General features: G+C 38.6%; 1 protein-coding gene across 3 annotated transcripts in view; it reads left to right on the top strand.

Annotated features, from left to right (window-relative positions):
- The window catches only part of sema5a (sema domain, seven thrombospondin repeats (type 1 and type 1-like), transmembrane domain (TM) and short cytoplasmic domain, (semaphorin) 5A), a 121,044-nt gene that overhangs the window by 91,529 nt on the left and 6,999 nt on the right, over positions 1-22,516 (top strand). For all 3 annotated transcript variants that reach the window (XR_013305940.1, XM_077624664.1, XM_077624665.1), the window contains 5 exons: positions 4,031-4,256; positions 15,393-15,602; positions 19,715-19,885; positions 20,567-20,722; positions 21,575-21,619. Coding sequence is in view for 2 of the 3 variants with exons in the window: in XM_077624664.1 (XP_077480790.1) it covers positions 4,031-4,256; positions 15,393-15,602; positions 19,715-19,885; positions 20,567-20,722; positions 21,575-21,619 (808 nt within the window). In the remaining variant the exon portion in view is untranslated. The remainder of the gene's footprint in view (positions 1-4,030; positions 4,257-15,392; positions 15,603-19,714; positions 19,886-20,566; positions 20,723-21,574; positions 21,620-22,516) is intronic.

Raw genomic sequence — 22,516 nt, 5'->3', positions numbered from 1 at the left:
TTTCTTCTTCTGTATCTTTTGAATTTGCTTTGAGAACAAAGAGTCGAATATGCTTCAATATTGCTCATGTGCTATTCTTAAAAATATAGTAATATGTTTTCCTGCTGAACTGTTAAAGCTAAAGCCAAACTTCTAAGTGACATTGGTGTAGGCGGACTTGTTTTGCTATTTTTACATGATTCAAACTTCACAGCTAGTGAATTCCGCATACTTCCAACTCCTGGACAACGCCATCCCCCATCACTAAGTCACATAGAGTAAAGTCTGTTTGACCAAGTGTGCAATGGCCGACAGTGCTAATTAAACTGATATGGAGATCATGAGGAATGCTCCGTCGCTATGGACACAGTGGGGTTAGATAAAGTCTGTGAAGCACATTAATCACACAAATAATTCTCATCTGGATTTGTGTCTTAAATGTCAGGGAGCTCGTGTGTGCATAACGTAGTTCTGTACATCCTTCGACACGGGCCCACCAATGTGAAGCATAATTAGAGTAATCATGGTGGGAAGTTCGAAAGGGGAGACGTGTTATTATTCACTTCCCCCAGTCTGAGCACAATTGAGTACCACAACCACAGCATTATCAGTTTTTACACACTAATTAAATGTGTCAAAATGTATTCAGAAGTAGATTATCAAGACTCACTGATCTAAATATATTGAAATTGTACAATAAGAATCATTTTTGTAATGGTCTGCCTCTGCATAGTGGAAACCAATGAAGTATTCAGAGGTAAGGATTCCAGCAGAAAGCATATGACTCCATGGAAAACAATAGTCAAGATAGGTGTACTTTCAGCAACACATTGTTTTGGTTTCCTTGTCATTGTTAACCATTTTTCATTGGTAACATGTAATTTGCCACTTTGTCATAGAAATCTTAAGTAAAACATTTTGATTAAAACAACATAATACTTACCAGCAGGTCCACTTCTATTCGTTCAATCCACTCAGCTCGGCAATAGACTTTTATTGGCAGTGTTTGTATTGGAACAATTTCTTACCCAACATGTATTAACAATTTTCATCATAAAAACGATTCCATTTCTTGTAAAATACCAACCAAAACACTGGTTGTCACAGCAGTGAAACAAAACGGATTAGTTTGTAGCGCGTGAAAAAGCCTGCTATTGCTTACATCATTTTCCGTAAATGACTCTGGCTCGTCAAATTCAGCATGCAGCCTGACGACCCCAAACAATAAAAATTATGCGCCTTTTTATATGTTTGAGAACCCCCTGATCTAGGGTAATACAGGGATATCTCCAGTATCCTTTCAAAGGCATTTCCTATTTTGTTTAGCCATTTTAATCTGGATTCAGTCAGTGTTACAACTTCATATGGTATTTTTGAATATCCCTCTATAAACTATATACAGGCAGGAGTCAAATATTTTCAGCTATGAATGAGGTTTAATTCTAAGCCCTCTAATGAGCTCCTTAGACTTCTTGATTGACATGAATCCTTTGGGAGAGCTGAGAGCTTACCAGACATGTTTCATTTATTATTTACTGTTTTCCAACCATTAACAGCTCACAAAACCCACAGATCTCTTAAATCTATCTGTCTTTTGACCACATCTTGGCCTTTCTTGTTGCTTTAACTACCAGAAAGACATGGATGTTGTGTCTGCGTGTTGTTGTTTCTGATGAGCAGAGGCGTTGGCCCCAAACGTGGAATGATGTTAAATATTAAGGTGGAATGATGATTACAGCAATGGATGGAAAGAGGAAGTGCAGTGAATGAGACAGACTCGTTCATCATTGGCACTAACAGAATCTCAATCCCACCATTGGCTTTTTTTTCTTCTTTTATCTGTCCTCTGAAGACTGAAGACTAGTTTGAAGATCAGAATTAAGATAAGAACAGAAAAACAAGACACATACAATTGGGAAATCAAGGAATGGGATTTAGGAGAGGAATTATGAACTGTCAACTGTCAAATACAGTGTTTTAGAATCTAGACCAGACTTTGATTATGACCACAACCTTGTGCTAATTACCTATATTTTCATGAATACAAGCCAAGCTGCCATTTTATGATTACAGTGCAACAATTAAAGCAGCCTTTTTGCCCCTCAAAAAAAGAATGTATGTTGTACCCTGCCCTATTCATAGAATCCTTGCAATAATAACAAAAAAATGTCAATTCTGGTGATTTCCATATATTTATTTCACTATTAGAAAATAAATTTGCCATAATACTATCCACACCCTTAGCAAAATCAAATAAACACAAAAGCACTATATTTTTTCCTGAATATTACACACGCAGATATTGCATGCACCATGTTAATTCAAAAGCACTTTTTAATGTCAAATAATACATTTGTCCATATCCATGCTTACAAATTGAAGTATTTTCCATATACCGTATTTTCATGACTATAAGGCGCATTTATATATGGAAAAAAAAAATGTGTCATTCATTGAGGGTGCGCCTTATAATGCGGTGCGCCTTATAATGCGGTGCGCCTTATAATGTGGTGCGCCTTATAGTCGTGAAAATACGGCAATAATTTGACAGATTTGAACTATTCCTTGCATCCAGACACAAATTTGCATAAAAAGACATTCACTTGCAAACAGTTTTGGGAGTAAACAAGCTTTGTTTTGAATGTATGCCATTTGTTATGGGTGGCAATAGCAAATTGGCAATTTCCCACTTGAAGTAGAAATTTCAAATAATGGACAGTACAGGTGCTTATGGAATTAAAATTGCCCGTCTGCCATAACATTGCAACTACGCACAGAGCACCTGAGAACATATTTCTAAATGAACGCTCCCTATCATATTGGAATGAAAGTATATCTTTTTTCACAACCCCCTTAGTATCAGTATATGTCAATACAATTTGAAGGATATTCTTAATTTCATTCGAGAACTCATCTCTTATATGCACCCTCAATGTTGGTGTTTCTATTTAATTGCAAAAATGCCTACTATGTCTTAGAAATGATCGTAAACTTGCACCAACCCAGAAAATAATCTAATTTAGAATACAAAGATTAGAATTCCTAGATGGCAGTCATGAGAAATCAAGAGAAAATCGACCTTAGTATTAATCATCTTCACAGTTTTATTCAACGCTGTCAAAGGGGAATTCTTTTGTAACTGAACTCTTAACAATACTCCATATTGTAGTATGATATGGTGCAGACACAGGTAGTAAACACTTTTTTTGTATATAACACAGCCCCTATCCCATTTAATTGTGGAGGTTTGCATCATGTTGTCACCTGTCACACCTCTATCTGCTGCACTCTTATCTTATTTTTCAAGGTCTGGCAGTCACTCAAGGTATATTCCGCATTTTTTGCAAGGGCAAAAAAATCAGTCTTTCACTTGCGAAGGCATGGAACTGATTTGATTATTTCCTCCCTATAGTTATCATCATATATAGCACCACAAATGTTATTTTCTGACCACTTGCCCTAATGGAAGTGGAGGAAATTTAGAGCTATATATTCTCACAAGTCTTCTGACTGTGACTCACATAGGGTGTGTTTTTCATATTTATTGCTTGTTCCAGATGGGCGAAAGCGCTTCATTTCCACCTCATGGTTCACATCCTTGTCTTGAATCCCTCGCCTCTCCTTGCAGCCCACCTTTCCTTTCCACTTCATCACTGACCTTTTCTGCCTACTTTGTTTGCGTCTCGCCATGCTCAGTGTGACTGCCTAAAGAGAATGTATCCTCAACTGGCCCGACCCAGCCAAGCGGATATTATGGCGACTACATCACTGACATAAACTTAACAGAATGGGAATTAAAGGAGGAATGGCAATGAAATTTTTAAAAGCTCCATTTATTTCTACGACATCAAATAAGATGTTTCGTATCACATTTGTCACTGTTGAGAATTTTAGGAGCATTGGCTGGTGTTTTATTGAGCTCAAGAAACACGCTAATAAGTTCTGTCAGAACTTTTCATGCTTAATTGTCACTTAAATGGGTGATGATTATATGCTGGTTGTAAATGGTTTTTTTCTCCTCATATTGAAGCGTTTGCATTCTTATTTGTAGGAGTACCAGTCATGCAATTCCCATCCTTGCCCTGACCTGAAGAAAACCACTCCTTGGACCCCGTGGACTCCAGTTAACATTTCCGACAATGGGGGGCACTACGAGCAGCGTTTCCGTTACACGTGCAAGGCTCGCATCCCGGACGCCAGCCTCCTGGAGGTAGGCAGGCAGAGGATTGAGATGCGCTACTGCTCCAGTGACGGCTCGACCGGCTGCTCCTCTGATGGTGAGAAGCCATTGTTGTCTTTCTCTATAATCTTTCTTTGTTCACTCAAACGTTCTCTTGGCTTTCAAACTCTTTTCCCCTCTCTGCTAAGGAAAAAGTCATTTCAGCTTCTGTCATTTATCAACTGACCAGAGCTTCAGACATGTTAATTAACTTTCAATCCAAAAGCCAATCTTTAGATTATGACTAAATCAATCATTGCCAAGATACACAGTATGGACTAAGGCATTGAGGCTTAGTACTTCTTCATGAATCAATTAGAGGTTAGGATCGACTAATTAACGTTTTTGCATACTAATTCCGTGCTTCCAACTTTTCCCCCTTTTCCGGTGTATGGTCCATATTATATTAGACACAGGCTAATATCACAAACCCTGTTTTTATGTCATTACAGGATTCATTGAGACCATATTTCATAATTTCCACTCTACTTGCTATTTACCAAAAGTTCACGCTTCCTCCAAAAATTCTCGTTTTTGTTCCCCTTCCCAAAAACCCAAGTCATTTTTGGCACATCCAAATTTACACATTAACACTTAATTTGCATTATCACTTATGAATGTTATGATCGCGCCGCGACGTCGTGGCGCGATCGGGTAGATTCGGACCCAGTTGCGGGGAAGCAAGGGGAGGTGAGGCGTGCAGTTCTCATGACTGTAGCTTTAATTACTCAAACGCTTTACAAAATAACAAGGGCTTGTATATCCCAAAACGTAACAGAACCGGAGTATGGGAAATAATACCTGTAGCGATGTATGCTGTGACACGTGGTGTGTCACACAGGAATTTACGTCATGTAGGAACGATCCGACAATGAGTAACCATTTGCGTGGTGCTTAAATACCCACATCAGGAAGCAATCACGGATTGTTTGCAGCTGCTCTGACCTGACGGCAAGCCAGGAGGGACAAACGGTACGCTCCTGAAGGAATGCTAATAAATTCAATGTTGACTTTAAACTTTGATGAAGTCACAAACAAAAATCTCTATGGGTGGTCAGAATTTAAAAGAAAAAAAAACAGGAAGAGTCAGAATTACTTCCAAACCAAAAGTTAACAGAAAACGCCCCATGAACAATTGGGGGTAACCTGGAATTGCCCCAAAATCAACAGGTAGTGACGTGAAATCCACTCAACCAGCGCGAAAGCCAGAAATTGCATTTGTCGTTGTTGTTTTGTGTGTTTCAATCAATCAATAGATGAAAAAGCATAATTTGGAACCGTTTCCTTAGATTGTGGGATAAACTACAGACCGAGATTAAGAGACTTGCTTTTTTGATTAAACCAAACAATAAATGGATGAATACGGGGGAAACTTAACCCAAAAGAGTGGAAACTCTTCACAGACTATAGACAACTTTCCATACTTTCTTCCATTTCTGCTTATTATAGTAGGTGTAATATTTAAGATTCCATGAAATGCTTCCTGCTTTTTTTAAGATTCAGCATGAAAACCTACAGTATGAACTTCATTGAAGCTATTCCCATCAGACTCGTCATCATAAACTAGTACAAAAAGGCGGCTAATTGCCATGTTGTTAAAAGCAAGGATTAATATAAGTCACGAAACATCACACTTAACTACAAAATCAGTTTGTTGTTTTGGTAGGGGATAAATTGGAGTGATGATAAAGGCCTCGTCCACGTTAGTTTGTGTGGTCCTTTAAATGTCATATATAGTATAGACAACATTTTTTCTTCTTTCCGTCTTGTGCAATGTTGTCACAGTTACAAATTGTTGTTGAGTTTATATTCAAAGGCACATTTGTGGTTAACAAGATGTACCAGTGGGAAACACGGTGTAGGGGGTGTCACTTTTGAAAGATGTGTCACAGACGACAAGGAGTTTTTAATAACATTCTTGCCTTGTTCCTCATTACCAAGAGGGCATGTGAGGGTGTGTATGTAGCCCCATGTATGAAACCATATTGCATCAATTGCATACTTTACAAGTATATAAAATGGAGGGCAGCATGAATCCCACTCATGAGTTGAATTTGGCCTATGGGCAAATCACTTCTGTGAAGTTGTTTTCTATTTTTTTTTATAAGAGAACATTTTAATGAGATTAAGAGACTGGATTAAATTGAGGACTTCCTAATTGAAACATTAGATTCTTTTGTCAGATAATTAATCAGGACGTTTCACTTTATATCACCTTCATAGTGTCCTTCCAACCATGCAATTGGTTAATAATAATTTATACCGTATTTTCATGACTATAAGGCGCACATAAAAGTCTTAAATTTTCTCCAAAATAGACAGGGCGCCTTATAATCCAGTGCACTTTATATATGGCCCAATACTAAAATTGTTATCAAGATAAAATAAAATAAATCAGTCGATAGGGTACACCATCCTCTACAGCTCTCACAACTACGGCAAGCAGCCCCCGACTCTACTATTTTCCCCGTAGAAGTACTGCGCAGTGACTGCTGGGATATGTAGTTCTTTTGTCAATACACCCAATGGATTGTGGCCTGTATACATAAACATAGCTTTACAAAGCATGGAAAGCAGCGTTGGAAAAGTTACGCTAGCTACTAGCTAGCTACTATTTGCGAATGGATTGTGGCCGCTTGGACGAACGTATAAAACATTTTCCATGACTCATTTGGACAATTGTTCAATTTGGACATAGAAAATGAGGACTTTGATGGATTTGTGGGTGATGATGACGTGAGTACATTGTAAAATGGCAAAATGAAGTACAACCGAACTCAGTTTTGCTTCAGTTGCCTTTTTAAAAACGTGTTTTTAGCGTGTGGGTATAGCGTGTATGTTTAAGCTGGTGTATGTTTTGCCATGCCTGGCTGCGTCTATAAAAACGGTGCGTCCTTTGTGTGTGTAAAATACAGAAATAGCACTCGTTATTGACACTGCGGCTAAAAATACGATGTGCCGTATAGTCGTGAAAATACGGTATGTTTGGGTTTATCTACATAGTTGAATTGAATTGAATGCTTTTATTGTTATTATAAAAGTATAATGAGTTGAATAGAATGTCAAAATATAACACAGAAATAAAATCAAAAGGTGTCAATCGTGTTCAGAATGTTACTATTCACATCTGGTATTGTAGCACAAAGTAGAACCTCAGGGAAATCTGTTTTTTTTCTCAAATATGCTTAGGAAATAAATTATACGAGCTCGCATGCAAATGAAAATAGATGTTTATGAGGCAATTTCATTCTCGGTCAGTAGTGTTTCAAGTTTATGGCCTCCATTTTTGTTTCTCATTTAAAATCGATTCATTACAAGCTTTCTTTTTACCACAGTCTGCCTGCTTCACTAATCTCTCATCTTGTTTAAGAAGCTGTCTGTCTATCTCTTCATCTTGGTTGTTATGGATGCTTTTACACGTGGCTGCAATGCTTTTTTCCCAATGCATCTTATCCTGATATAGCGGTTTTCAACCATAAGACATCACATTGAATTCAATTTCATTCAATTATGCACATTTCAGAAATAGTTATATGATGTAAAGTTAAAAAAGGCTTTTTTCTCTCCTTAATACATTGCTGAGGTATTAGATTGGGGAACTGTAATGGTAGATCATCAAAATGACGTGCAAAAATATGTGACATCACTTGTTCTATCAAGAAAAGTGACTTCATATTCAATTTGTTGTATAATTGTATGAATGTGGTCATAATGCATTTACTTTATGGGGATTTAAGTCAGAATGGTGGTCCTCTGAGGGAAACTATAGCTAGAGGAAGAAAATTAGTTTTAATACACCTGATAAGACTCTCTCATTTAAGTTGTCCTTAAGCATTTAAAGCAATTACCATCAGCAAAAATGTCAAATGATGAGTTTGATTCTCCAGGCACAAGCTCTTGAAAATGTTTAAATGAATAAATACAACTGCAAAAGATATGATGTAAGGGGGTCCCTGGTAGCTGAGTGGTTAGTGTGTCTGCTTCACAGTGGGGGACCTGGGTTTAGATCCAGGTCGGTCCACCTGGGTGGTTTTTGCATGTTCTCCCCGGGCCTGCGTGGGTTTTCTCCGGGTACTCCGGGTTCCTCCCACATTCCAAAGACATACATGGTAGGCTGATTAGACACTCTAAATTGCCCCTAGGGATGAGTGTGGGCGTGATTGGTTGTTTGTCTCCTTGTGCCCAGCGATTGGCTGGCCACCAGTTCAGGGTGTCCCCCGCCTCTGGCCCGAAGTCAGCTGGGATAGGCTCCAGCACCCCACACGACTCAAGCGAGGATAAAGTGGTTCAAAAGATGAGATGAAATGATGAAGGGGGGGAAGGCAATGAAGTTCTCAGTTTGATGAAATGAAAATAAATGACAATTTTTGCACACAAAAATGTATTCTTTCAGGGGTTGCATTGATGTTTCTTTATTCTTTTGTCCATGCTATAAAAAAAATACTCTATGGTTTATGGCTTGTTGGGGTTCTGTAGAAAGAGTGCAACGTCTGCTCCAGATTCTGTAACTCCTCTAGGGCTGCCTTTAGTCTGTCTGGGCTCCTCACATTATTACTCTTCTTGCTTGGTCTGAGATTTGGGGGGCGGCCCTCTCCTGTATTGTTGAGCAGTCAATTTGTTTCCATTTGATTATGATGTTGGTCTATTTGATGATGCTCTTGGTGATCATCAATGATTCTATTTTTTAATAACATGACTCAGCCGTCTGATGGCGTAGGGGTTCACTTGCTTCGACTTTGGTGCGGGCAGGAGTGTACTCGATTGCCGCTGGTGGTGGTATGATTGAGTGTGAATGGTCGTCTGTCTCGCTGTGTGCCCTATGGCTGACTGGCGACTAGGACGTAGTCTGCCTTTCACCCAAAGTCAGTTGGGATAGGCTCCAGCAGCCTCCACAACCCTTACAAGGATGCACGGTACGGAAGATGAATGAATATACATTTGGGCAGCCTGGCAGCCGAGTGGTTAGCGTTCTGGCCTCACAGTTCTGGGGTCGAGGATTGGATCCGAGGTCGGTCAACACTGTAAGGTAGGCATATTCTCCCCGGGCTCAGGTGGGTTTTCTGCGAGTGATCTGAACACTCCACATTGCCCCTAGGTAAAAGTGTGTGGGTGATGCCCCTAGGTAAAAGTGTGTGGGTGAGTGGTTGTTGTCTTCTCTTCTTGCACTGCCTCTGGCTGGCCACCAATTCAGGGTGTCCCCCACATGGTCTCTGTAATTAGCTAGGATAGGCTCCAACCCAATCAGGCAACCCAAGCAGTTCAGAAAATAAATGAATGAGTGAATAACCCAACTCTTGACCTCAAGAATGGAGGTGGAGAGGTAAAGATTTGTCTCTTATATCATTGGTTTTACCCATATTTTACAGATTTTTGTTACGGTGCAAATCATGAGGGACGCACCAAAGTTTGTTTTAACCATTTTACTTTTCATTTATTGAAATACTACATTTCTTGGAACCTGATCTTTATTTTTACTGTCAAATTAGGTCAAATTTTCCAAAATTTCAGTGTACCTTGTTGCCATGCTGCAATGTTGAGTCCCGATTAGCACCCTCCAAAAATGTGTTGTTTCCTCTACCACAAGGATGTCAGACTCGGGTTGGTTCGCGGGCCGCATTAACGTCAAGTCGATTTCATGTGGGCCGGACCATTTTAGATATAATATTTTGATTTTTTAATAAATGGATTAAAAGAACTGGATTAAAATCCCTGAATATTCAGTTTTTCATAGATCTAAAACAATGTTTATTTTAGCTTTTTTTTTTAAATATATTTTTAGACTTTACAAGATGATTTTTGAACTAAAAACACAGAAAAAATTGATTAAAAGATTACAATTATTGATTTAAAAGGGGGGAAATCAGGAAATTTAATATACATCTATACTCTTCATTTAATTTGATCCTAAAACAGAAAGTCGGCACTCATGATTTACTTTCCCGGGCCACACAACATGATCCGGCGGGCCAGATTTGGCCCCCGGGCCGCCACTTTGACACATGTGCTCTACCATGTCAATTTTTTTCGCATCAGGTTATCTAATTTCTATGTGGTGACTAAATGCAAAAAACTGACTATTCCTTTGTAAAAACATGGTGCAGTCATTCCCTTTTTTTCATTGTACAGTATATCAATATATTTTACAATACACCCCCATATGTTTCCTAGAAAACAATAACGGGAGTCTGATAGTTAAAATGATTGACTTTATTTTTTTTTAAGTTTTTGATTCTGCACTAAAATATTAGTTTAAAAAATCTGGCCTTAAACAACAAACATAACAGGGTTATTCACAACAACAACAACACAAATATTGTCTCATTATCTCTGCCAATATTATATGGTCTTAACATTGTGATTAGCGTATGTATAAAAACAAGTTTTTTATTTTTTATTTTATTTTAAGTTTTTCTCACATCATCCTTCACTGTTCCAACATCAAGCCCTTGTGGGCAATAAACGAATAAAAGCTTTAGTCATATGTCATTCTTTGTGACCACAGGCCAGCCTAGAGTATAAATGATGACTATAAAAACTAATATGCTTGTCTAGTTCAATCAATAGGAAGGGAAAAAAATCTAGTCTCAACAGTCATAGCAGCAGTAACATTGGACTTAATGTCTTGGAATTAGATCTCGTATAGTTTAGCTGCCCAATTGCATTCACAGAGGCCAACAAGATAGGGAGAAGAGAGAAAAAAACACCGCTATCTCTTTGGAAGCTTAGTTTATTCTGTGGTCGACTGGCTTTGGTGAGCGATGGCTTCATCGTATCCCCCGGAGAAAGTGTGGGATGTCAGCAGGCTTGATGCGTTTCACTTGAGCTGATGTGCTATCAGGGCCGGGACCCTCTTGTGGGCAACAGATTACTTTTCTACACCTGCACAGACTTGGCGGAAGCATGCCAGTGCTGACGGATGATAACCGCTGCACTATCATTATAGTCTCTGCTTTGTTTTCTCTGGCCGCTCAGCCAGCAGGCTTCGTTTTATACGCCTGACTCACTTTTATCAAGAGCCTTGGAGCGTGCACCGTTTATTTTAAATTCTTTATCATAGGTCTTCTCTAAAGGGACCTTTTTTAATGTGCTTTAAAATGAGATTGAGTTTGTACATTCTGTTGACTAGAACTCTATATTGTCAACCCATTGAGAATCCTTATTACAACGGGCAGATTTAGACGTGCATAATGCTGGCAGGCTTTCCAGTTTATTGGATTTGAAAAAAATAAGTTAATATTTAGACACAAATGGTATTGCATGTCTTCTTTTTAAGTTCCAACTTGCATCATTGTAACACCTTTCTTAACTGCTAGGAAGTTAGATACTCTGTTACTGAAAATAAGCTATTTTGAGGACACCTGTAGAGAGACAAAAAATGAAGCAAAACACTTTTGCTGTCAACTGACAAAATGTGTGACTCACACATTTGCGCATGACTTTGATGCAATTTTTGCAGAATTATTGGGTGTCTTGAGAAGCCATTATGTTTAGATTATGTTGGAAAACTTGCACTGCACAAACACTTGGTAGAGAGATGCAGAGGTGGAAAATAACATTACATTTACTCTTGGTAATGTAACTAAGTAGTTTTATTCATTCATTTTAACACCGCTTATTCTGGGTAAGGGGGTGCTGGAGCCTATCCCAGCCGACTTTGGGCAAAAGGTGGACTACACCATAAACTGGTTGCAAAAATTTAAAAAAAGGATTTTTGGGAGCGTAAATTTAATTTCAACCGGCATTAAAAGGTCTTAGTCCAGTGTCAAAGTGGCGGCTCGGGGGCCAAATCTGGCCCGCCGCATCATTTTGTGTGGCCCGGGAAAGTAAATCATGAGTGCCGACTTTCTGTTTTAGGATCAAATTAAAATGAAGAGTATAGATGTATAGTTCAAGAATCATGTTGTAAAATCTAAAAATATATAAAAAAGCTCAAATAAACATTGTTTTAGATCTATAAAAAACTGAATATTCAGGGCTTTTAATCCAGTTCTTTTAATCAATTTATAATTTTAAAAAATCTAAATATTATATCTAAAATGGTCCGGCCCACGTGAAATCAAGTTGACGTTAAAGCGGCCCGCGAACCAACCATGACACCCTTGTCTAAGAACAGGGGTAGGGAACCTATGGTTCGGGAGCCACATGTGGCTCTTTTGATGGGTGCATATGGCTCTGAGCTAAAATATGGAAACCGGTGGTGAGAGAAAAGAGTCTTGAACGCACCAATAGGAATGTCACCTTTGGCATTGGTTCTTTTTCATTAGTCTTCTGCATTCATTCTCTCATTGATACTCATTGAACTCATTGACATTCATTGATTAGCAACAGCTTAACGATGTTGTCAAAATAATTAAGAGACTTTTTGTACTTTAAAAGTTGTAAAAAGACAAAAAATGTGCACATTTTCATGTGTTTTGACTTTTAAATTGTGATTATGGCTCTCAAGGAATAATATTTGAAAATATGAATTGTTTATGGCTCTCTCTTTCAAAAAGGTTCCCGACCCCTGTCTTAGAACATTAAAAGACATTTCAAGTTATAAATTTAGCTTCCATTGACATGTAACGTTTCGGGACTGACTGTTTCTGTATAACCCACACAATCTGCAAGTGTGAAGTTACAGTATGTTTGTACTTTGCCTCAGACATATATTTACATACCTACTGACATACATATACATGCTCACTTTTGCACAACACCTTTCAACTGGATTAATAACCCTTCAACCTACACTTTTCAAAGGCATACCTCTACTTTATACCTCAAATTTATTTCCTTGAGCATCTGTTTTCGGGTTATTTCCACTCACCTATAGATACCCCAATGTTGTCAGCATTGACTTACTGTGGAAATTCTGTGCAGCCAAAATATGTTGTAGGCGCAACCATTTGTCAGAAGGTGAGATCAATCAATTCCTACCAGACAATCAAACAGCCCACCTAAAAAAAGTATAAGACAACATATGAAAGGAATTGCTACGTAGGCATTGAGATTAGATATGCTTGATGTCAGACCATGTCTTTGATGGACTCCATATGGGATGGGAACCTGATGGTCATAAAAATTGACCTGCGCGTCAGTTTTAGTTTTTATTTTGCTGTTCCATCCTTCAAAGCTTTCATGTAGTAGTTTCTTTTTCCTGTTTTGGATCTTTGGAAGACAGAATTACTCAGATGTGTTTAGAATGATGCGTATGGAGATTGTATACATCATGTGACTTCAATGCCTGGGTGAAAACAACTTTTTTGGTAGGTTACCTCTGTACAAAGTCGAAGTAGTTCCACAAGACAGGTTAGGTTAGGTTAGAACTTTATTTCATCCCGTATTCGGGAAATTTCTTGATTGCAGTAGCAAGACAGACACAAGACACACAAGACATTGTAGACCTAGGTAAAAAAACTGGAGCCACACACAGGAATTCCACATGGTGGGGACCTTCTGCCTTAGTCTGAGGTCTAAGCAACTCACACGTCTATTTCATGATTACAGTTTTTCATGTCACTCAATTTAGACATACTAAAATAACACTCTTATTACATTGTAAAGTCTGAAAGATTCTTTTCCTAACACATACTTTCATGTTCAGAAATATTGTGACATAATTGTTTTTGGATCTGAAAAAACCAAGGGAATTCATTACAAATTAAGTAATGAAAATTTGCGAAAACTGCAAGATTTCAGTTTTAGGAAATCAAATAAATGTCTCAATGATGTCAGAATTAAGCTAAAGTCAGACATACACTGATGTACATTTGTATTTACCCATTATGTGTTATGTGTAAGCTGACACATTTTGGGGATTTTGATTGGCTCGTGACCTTGTCACAAGTTAGATACATTAAGGCATTTTGCTTTGTGTGAGTATTTTACTGCTTCATGATATTTACTCGTTTCAAATCAATCAAATCAAATCAGAATCAAATCAAAAGCCTTTATTGTCATCATACACAGCTGCGTATAACGAAATTGGTGGTGCTACACCACAAAGTGCGTTTTCCCAGTAAAAAGTCATTTTTATTTGCATTTTTCATTTTTGTCTCAGTTAAACATGTTAATACTGTACTTGTATTTGATGTAGTTAGATTGCATAGAAAAATAGTACACCGTGCCCCAGTGATCAGATTATACCAGGAAGAGGTTATAAATGACACTGTAGCCGGACTCCCTTGTCACTGCTTATGTTAATGTTCATAGAGGTTCATATTTGCATGTGTCAAAGAAAATAAGAAGTTGCTTTTATGTAAATGCATGCATAAATGAGATGAAACATGATGAAGCTAGCCTACATAATGAAAACAAGCAGCTAGTCAATGGCTGGGCTTTACCGAAGTCTGAATGAAGAATTTCAGGTCACAGCTGCAGCCAGGTCAGTCCATTCCCCGGCCCAGTTAGAATCCTTTAAGAGCACACGCCTCAAAGGTTGCTGTCAGAGCTCACCCCACCTTGTGAGGTGATGAGGTTGTTAAATGCCAAGGCTGGCCCGTATTTATGAAGAAGTTGAGGACTAGTGCAAGGAAAACACTTCATCTCACTGAGAATACAAAGCAGCAAAACGGCTGAAAAAACAGTGACGTCAATAATGGTAAGGACTGAGGGAGGTAGTTGAAAATGACAAAAGTGGACAGAAAGAGAGCAGGGGCAAAAGATGAAAGGCCTAAAAAAATTATAGATGATGACGGGGAAGAGTGACAGCCTTAAGTGCTAAACTGCCATTATATCATCCGCAAACGGAAAATGTGGCTAAGAGTTGAAGGAATGACTCATCAGACGATGACCTGGACAGTCACTGTCATTTCATTGCAGCTGATTCTCATTCACTCAAATCATTCTCATCCAAAAATACCCCATAGTGCTTAGCAATGTTTCCAAAGTGCTGATTAATGCAAATGGTGATTATGCTATAATACAAACTACTTACAATTTTGGATTCATTGATTTTTTTTTCTCCACGTGGGAACACCACTGATGAAAACTGAGTTTATCTGATGAAAACTGACGCTGCAATTCTATTGCTGAATCCATCTTCAGAAAATAGAAATTAGGCCTGTACGGACACTGTGATGCACTGCATTTGTACAGCTGCTTCTACTCTATCATTTTTTATACCGCCATTAATGTCAAAGGGTTTTGTGAAAAATAGTTTCAAATGTACAGGAATTTTGGTTTAAACAGACCGCCGTTTTCTCTTCTTTAGGTGAGGTTCTTCATCTGGGGAAGGTCTCTGGACGCACCGTGAATGGTGGCTGGTCCTCATGGTCTTCCTGGACCCAGTGCAGCAGAGACTGCAGCCGTGGCATCCGCAGCAGAAAAAGGGCTTGCAGCAACCCAGAGCCAAAGTATGGAGGTCAGACCTGCCAGGGGGCTGCACAAGAATACCAGGAGTGTAACACCACCCCTTGTCCAGGTAAGGCATTACTACAGAGGTTCACCAAATATACACTATTTTAAAAAATGCAGTAACTGCTGGACTGCTTTAAAAACTAGGAAAGTTTTGTCAAATTAATCGTGGTAGTTACCGTATTTTCACGACTATATGGCGCATCGTATTTTTAGCCGCAGTGTCAGTAACGAGTGCTATTTCTGTATTTTACACACACAAAGGACGCACCGTTTTTATAGACGCAGCCAGGCATGGCAAAACATACACCAGCTTAAACATACACGCTACACCCACACGCTAAAAACACGTTTTTAAAAAGGCAACGGAAGCAAAACTGAGTTTGGTTGTATTTTATTTAGCCATTTTACAATGCACTCATGTCATCATCACCCACAAATCCATCAAAGTCCTCATTTTCTGTGTCCAAATTGAACAATTGTCCAAATAAGTCATCGAAAACGCTGAGTTTTATACGTTCGTCCAGGCGGCCACAATCCATTCGCAAATAGTAGCTAGCTAGTAGCTAGCGTAACTATTCCAACGCTGTCTTCCATGCTTCATAAAGCTGTGTTGATGTCGATGTCCAGGCCACAATCCATTGGGTGTATTGACAAAAGAACTATATATCCCAGCAGTCATTGCGCAGTACTTTTTCTACGGGGAAAAAAGTAGAGTCGGGGGCTTCTTGCCGTAGTTGTGAGAGCTGTAGAGGATGGTGTACCCTTTCGACTGATTTATTTTATTTTATCGTGATAACAATTTTAGTATTGGTCCATATATAAAGCGCACTGGATTATAAGGCGCCCTGTCTATTTTGGAGAAAATGTAAGACTTTTATGTGCGCCTTATAGTCGTGAAAATACGGTAAGCGTGCTGACTACTGAGCTAATAGTCCAGTCTAGTTTTAGCGGCCAGGATACCCTTCATTTTAGGGAGAAAAGCTTTGCGACCATTCCACAAACTCAGAAACAAAACATGGTCTTTAGTATGTTGGTAGTCAGCACGATTGAGTGCTAAATGTTATGTTGGTTTGAATTCTAGAAACAGTGTATAATATTTTTGTTTATAGCGTGGACATTGTGCTCGTCTGTCTCCATCGTGGTCTTCAGCACAACACTCAGCCAATAGTGAGCAATCCCCTCTGAAATGTTAATCGGTTCGTTTGGCTACTTCCTAATGCAAGCTGCATATAGAGAAAGTAGAGACGATAAAAGCGCTATAAAATTCAGGTAAAATCAGTTTTACGTAATCCTCAAGTGTATCTTCCTAATTGTTATTGTACCATTTCAAACTGAGTCATTAAAAGAAGAAAAAAGGGAGACTTTTGCATAGGATTGTAAAGTCTCCGTGGGAAGCAATTACTTCCCCTCATTTGCTGTCCTACGCAGATGAATCCACACTTCACCAGATTCAAACTATGCTGCCTTTTTCCCCTGAGTAACGAACGGATCAAGTATTGCAGCACCAAATGACTTGCAAATCTTCAAAACTCACCCAAAAAATCAGACGCGGGTAAAAGCTGGGATGAAAACTCTCATTTATACCAAAGAATCACAGGAGCTATCCCTGAGGTGCTCCACTATGTAATTACATAGCAAATAAATTATGCTGATGCTGTGGCAGACTTCGTTCGATTCTGAAAAGCATTTTCAACACAACAGAACAATGCATTTTAATGAAGAGAATACTTTTTTGATGAAGAAATTGACCTTCTAAATTGAAATACAGGATGTTATTTCACAGGTCTCCAGGGCAAGGCTGGCATACGATATGGTGTAGTTGATGTTTATTAATCTAAACCCCACTTTAGAGAAAAGCTCAGATATGCTGCTAATACCTTGATTGCGGACCCTCAATCTGTCTCGCTAAATATTGCCACGCTGGAAGTAAGCGAAAAAGACGGGTGGAACACCCATCAATGCTATTTTTACAGTCTGTTAATTCAGTCCTGGATGACTGCATTCGTGCTGGAAAAAAATTCCGATTCCCGCTAATGTATAAGCACATATCATGAAAATGTTGAGTAATCATAATACAGCGATATTGTGGTGCTCTCGGGTATGAGCCGCAATGAATACTAAATGTTTCTTTAAATAGTCAGATGATTTTCGATAAGCAGATGCAGCGTTAGACCAGCTGTGATGTCTAAGCCCATTCTTTATAATTCAACACTTTGAAGGAGGAAAACAGGTGTCATGCCAACCATCCGTCTGCTTTAGAAACAAATGAATCAGTGTTTTTCCCAGAACTTTACTTGAGATGAGACGATCCGTCATGGAGGGCCAGAAATCGACTAGCGCGTCACTTTGAGATAGAGAAATTACCGCAGAGATGACAAAAAATAACAGCAACTTCAATTACCTGCATCGAGGTGCCAAGCATCAGCAAGTCTTAGAAGGAATACCCAGGTGCCTGTGAAAAGGGAATTTGCTTTTTGATTCGTAAACGATATTTACTCGTAATTCACTCCCGTCGTGTTGTTTATTTGTGAGTCCGTTAGGAAGTTTGCAATGCTTTTTCCACACTGCATTAGACTAACACGGGGGTGTCAGACTCGGGTTGGTTCGCGGGCCGCGTTAACGTCAACTCGATTTCATGTGGGCCAGAGCATTTTAGATAAACTTAGACATTTTATAAATGGATTAAAAGAACTGGATTAAAAGCCCTGAATATTGTTTTTTATAGATCTAAAACAAAGTTTATTTTAGCTTTTTTTTAAACATATTTTTAGATTTTACAAAATGATTTTTGAACTAAAAACAGAAAAAATGGATTAGAAAAATTACAATTATTGATTTAAAAAGGGGAAAATCAGGAAATGTAATATACATCTATACTCTTCATTTTAATTTGATCCTAAAACAGAAAGTCGGCACTCATAATTTACTTTCCCGGGCCACACAAAATGATGCGGCGGGCCAGATTTGGCCCCCGGGCCGCCACTTTGACACATGTGGACTAACACATCCCATTTGGGATTGTATACAAGTATTACTTAACAAATTATGTATTTTTATGTTCAGAAATAGTTGATATTTTTGCACCTATATTTGAGTTAGCATATTAAGCAACATAGGATGGGACATATTAAATATGTTGAACTACACAAAGGTATTTGGGGTTTTTTTGAAAGCCAGGTATAAAAACGTCTTTAAGGGTTTGTTGTGTAGCTGAAATCCCGAGCTCCAAAAAAATTTCTATATAATATCCTGGCAGATCTCTTCACTAAGTGTAAAAATGGTATTTAATTTGTGGTTTTATATTTGTAAATATATTATTTTAATATCAAAAGCACTTTTCTGTTTCATGTGGTAATACAGAAGAAAAGTATTGGTTAGATATTAGACTTGTCATAAAGTAAAATTAGTAATTAGTGAAATTTACCCAAATGTGCTACTAGTAACTAAAGAACAGAAAATAACAAAAAAATTGTCATTAAAATTGGCTTCTTAATATTTCTTAAGGTGGGTTCTGTGTTGTATGTATCTGTAGAAGACATTATATTCTGCTGGCCTTCAATGTTCAGTCAGTCCAAATTGCTAAAAATGATTGGGTGGTTTGACATGTAAAATATAGTTTGGCTTGAATAAATGAATTATTTTAGACTTTAAGTTTTATTTTTCTTCTTCACACATTGGATTGGATAATAGAACATGTATTGGCCATTGTATAAAATAACACTTAAATAAAAGAACTCAAATTGCTACCAGTATTTGCCACTTATGGTGACTCAATGGAACAGTAACATGGTTCATTTACCTCAATTTGAAATGGAAGAAAATGGCTATTTAAATAAAGCGATGCCTGGAGTCACTATTCTGTCAAAATATACACGCACACAAAAACTCTCGATACAATACCCTCTTTTTTTCTTCAAAAATAAAAAGCTGAGAGCAGCTCCTTTTGAAAAGTGACATGAATCAGAGATGAGTTTGCATTCCTGAACAAAAAGGATTTGACAGCTCCTTTTGTTTTATTGTTTTGATTTGTGGAAACACAAACTCCCCTCCTGCTCTGAATTCTAATCCATTGTCAAGGCAAGATAGATACATGGAGAGCTTTATCATTGTAAGAATAATAACGCAAAAAGAGTTGGATTCCTTTTAAAAAGTCAGCTTTGTCTTGTCTACTTTTAGTGGATGGAAACTGGTCCTGCTGGTCTTCATGGTCCAAGTGCTCTGTAACATGTGGGGGAGGACATTATACGAGGACTCGTACTTGCAGCAACCCCTCGCCTGCTCACGGAGGAGACATCTGCCTTGGCCTGCACACTGAGGAAGCACTATGCAACACTCACGCCTGTCCAGGTACAAACAAACATCCAGAATACACACACGTTTATCAATGGTTCTATTGCCTTAATCTTTTCAGTCGTGACCGGACGTTTGGTCGCCGGACGTTTGGTCGCCCGGACACAAACGTCCGACGACCAAACGTCCGACGACCAAACGTCCGACGACCAAACGTCCGACGACCAAACGTCCGACGACCAAACGTCCGACGACCAAACGTCCGAGTACCAAACAAGGTAAAACAACACGGTCTACGCATCAATAAAAGCCAACAATGGCCCTGAGCAGTTTCACTGAGCGGACGTTTGAGTTTGTATGTACATGAGTTGTCCCAATAGGAAGGGACATCAGTCAGGGTCTTAACAAGTTCTCCAACAAAACACAATAAAAGTATGGGACATTTGGAGCTTTTCTTTAGCCTTAGCCTAATAATTAATAGGGCATTAAGTATGACAAAATAATAATTCACAGTTTGTATTTAGGGAATTTGAGCAACAATTTTAAATGGTAATTATCAATAACCTTCCGGGCGACCAAACGTCTGGCGACCAAACGTCCGGCGACCAAACGTCCGAGTACGCTTTTCAGTCATGGAAGGCCCTGGAAGGCAGTCATGCATGACTGAAATATATCCAAGGTCTCCCACAAACAGTACCTAGCTTTGGGATTTACTGTATTTTTTTTATTTTTTTGCAGAGAGCTGGTCTAGCTGGTCCCTATGGTCCCAATGCGACTCTAAGGGTGCCCAATTGCGTGTCCGCCATTGTGATGTTCTGTTTCCCACTGGAAATCAGTGCTCAGGAAACCACAGCGAGACCAGGCCGTGCTCTCCTGACTCAAATCTGATACCAGGTGCCCATTCGCCCAGACAAATATGCATATATTGAGGATCTGTCCTCAAGTATCAGGCTATAGAATATATGTCCAAAGCAATCATTGAAATTATTTCATGAGAATGTTTATTATTTATTGTGTTTTGAGCAACTCTGTGGTTGAAAGCTAATTTCCACTCTGGTGAGATTCTAATCTGATATTCATTGAGTCGTGCAGCAATACCTCAGAAAGTAGGAGAGATGCCAACTTTGTCAAAGTCAAATGCAGCTTATGCTGTCCTCCGCCAGCCATTTTTATTGATATTTGCTCAGGGAGCTGCATTGCCATTGGTAGAAACCATTCTGAATTGATATCTTGCACGGCAGAATCATTCAAACACTGCATTAGTCATAAACTAGTTGAACAATTTTAATGCTCAAGTCTAAAAAGTTGTGTTACCATAATTGACTATTTATCTAACAATTCCATTACTCACTAGCGTGGACAATTAGCTGAATCAACTCTGTTTAAACGTTCTGTATGAATGAGCAGGGACATAATACTTAGCACAAATCTTACAGAATTGCCCATTTTAGTTCATCATCCATTGTTCTTGATGGGAAGGCTTGTCAATTGGGCCTCATTAGAAATGACTTGCACTTCATTTCCTCAAATGAGGACATCTATTTATCTTAAACCAGTCCAGGTACTGTCATGGCAATGATTTGAGCTTGCAGTTTCTTCAGTAATCTTTATCATATTGAAAGCAGCTTTCATCTTAGCGTTTCCCATCGGAGGTATAATTTGTCACGCGAGCAGGGGTGTGTCAATGCTGGGTCCGGGTGTAATTCTCTTACCTTTTTGCTATTTTTTTTCCTCACTTTTTATCAGAAGTCTCCATTGCACGCTCCAGCCAGGAAGAGAGATGGTGTGGAGGTAATATATGTTTGTGTGTGTAGTTCAGTGTGCGTGAGAAAGAGAGCGAAGCCAATATGTTGCAATCATTTGAAATTCTGCTTAAATGAATATCAGTCCCAGTTTAAGCGGAGAATTAAAGAAAAATGCTGATCTGATAGTATCTCACCTTAGTCTGAATGACATAGTTTGACACAATCACATGCACACACACACACGCATGTCCCCCAGTTAGGTTTTGCAGTAATACTTAAAATCGTGGTCTAGAAATCCTGAGTAAAATGTATCATAGCTACGCAGTTACAATGTGGGATCAATAAAATCAATTTCAACCTTGCTTATTTCTGCAACAGCTGCTGAAATGCTGATGAAAGTGCTCAGAGTTCATAAGTAGGCAAAAAGTGTGTGTATGTGTGTGTGTGTTTAGAGACAACCAGCAGCTGGTAGCCAAGGTTTGAAAGCTGAAAGTAAACAGAAAGTAAAATTCTTGCTGTCACTCATGCCATATTTAATTTCAAGTTAAAGAGCTCTTGGCAAAGTTATTAACAATATCTGCTTTTCCAAAGACAAAAAAAATCAACTTTTTCAACAAAATTTAAAGGGTCAGTTTCATGCAAGATGAAATGTCAGCTAAAACAAAAAGTGTTTAGCTGTCTGTTCTGCATGAAAAATGTATTCCACATGATTTTGTGTCCTTCCGGCTTACTACACATTTTGTTAGTATTTTTCTTTCCATTATGCTCCTCACAAGTACATGTAAACTTTTGACCACAACTGTATATTTTACTCATTGGCTGCCATTGATGGTATGAGAAGCCCAATCTAACTGGAGTGGGACAATGGCACTCAAACATAACCAATCTTTAGAGTGAATATTTTGAAGATCTGACGTTTAAAAGGATAAAATTTGATCAAAGA

Source organism: Stigmatopora argus, chromosome 17 (genome assembly GCF_051989625.1).
Source record: "Stigmatopora argus isolate UIUO_Sarg chromosome 17, RoL_Sarg_1.0, whole genome shotgun sequence".
In the NCBI taxonomy this organism is placed as follows: Eukaryota; Metazoa; Chordata; class Actinopteri; order Syngnathiformes; family Syngnathidae; genus Stigmatopora; species Stigmatopora argus.
This window is presented reverse-complemented; position numbering and strand designations above follow the sequence as displayed.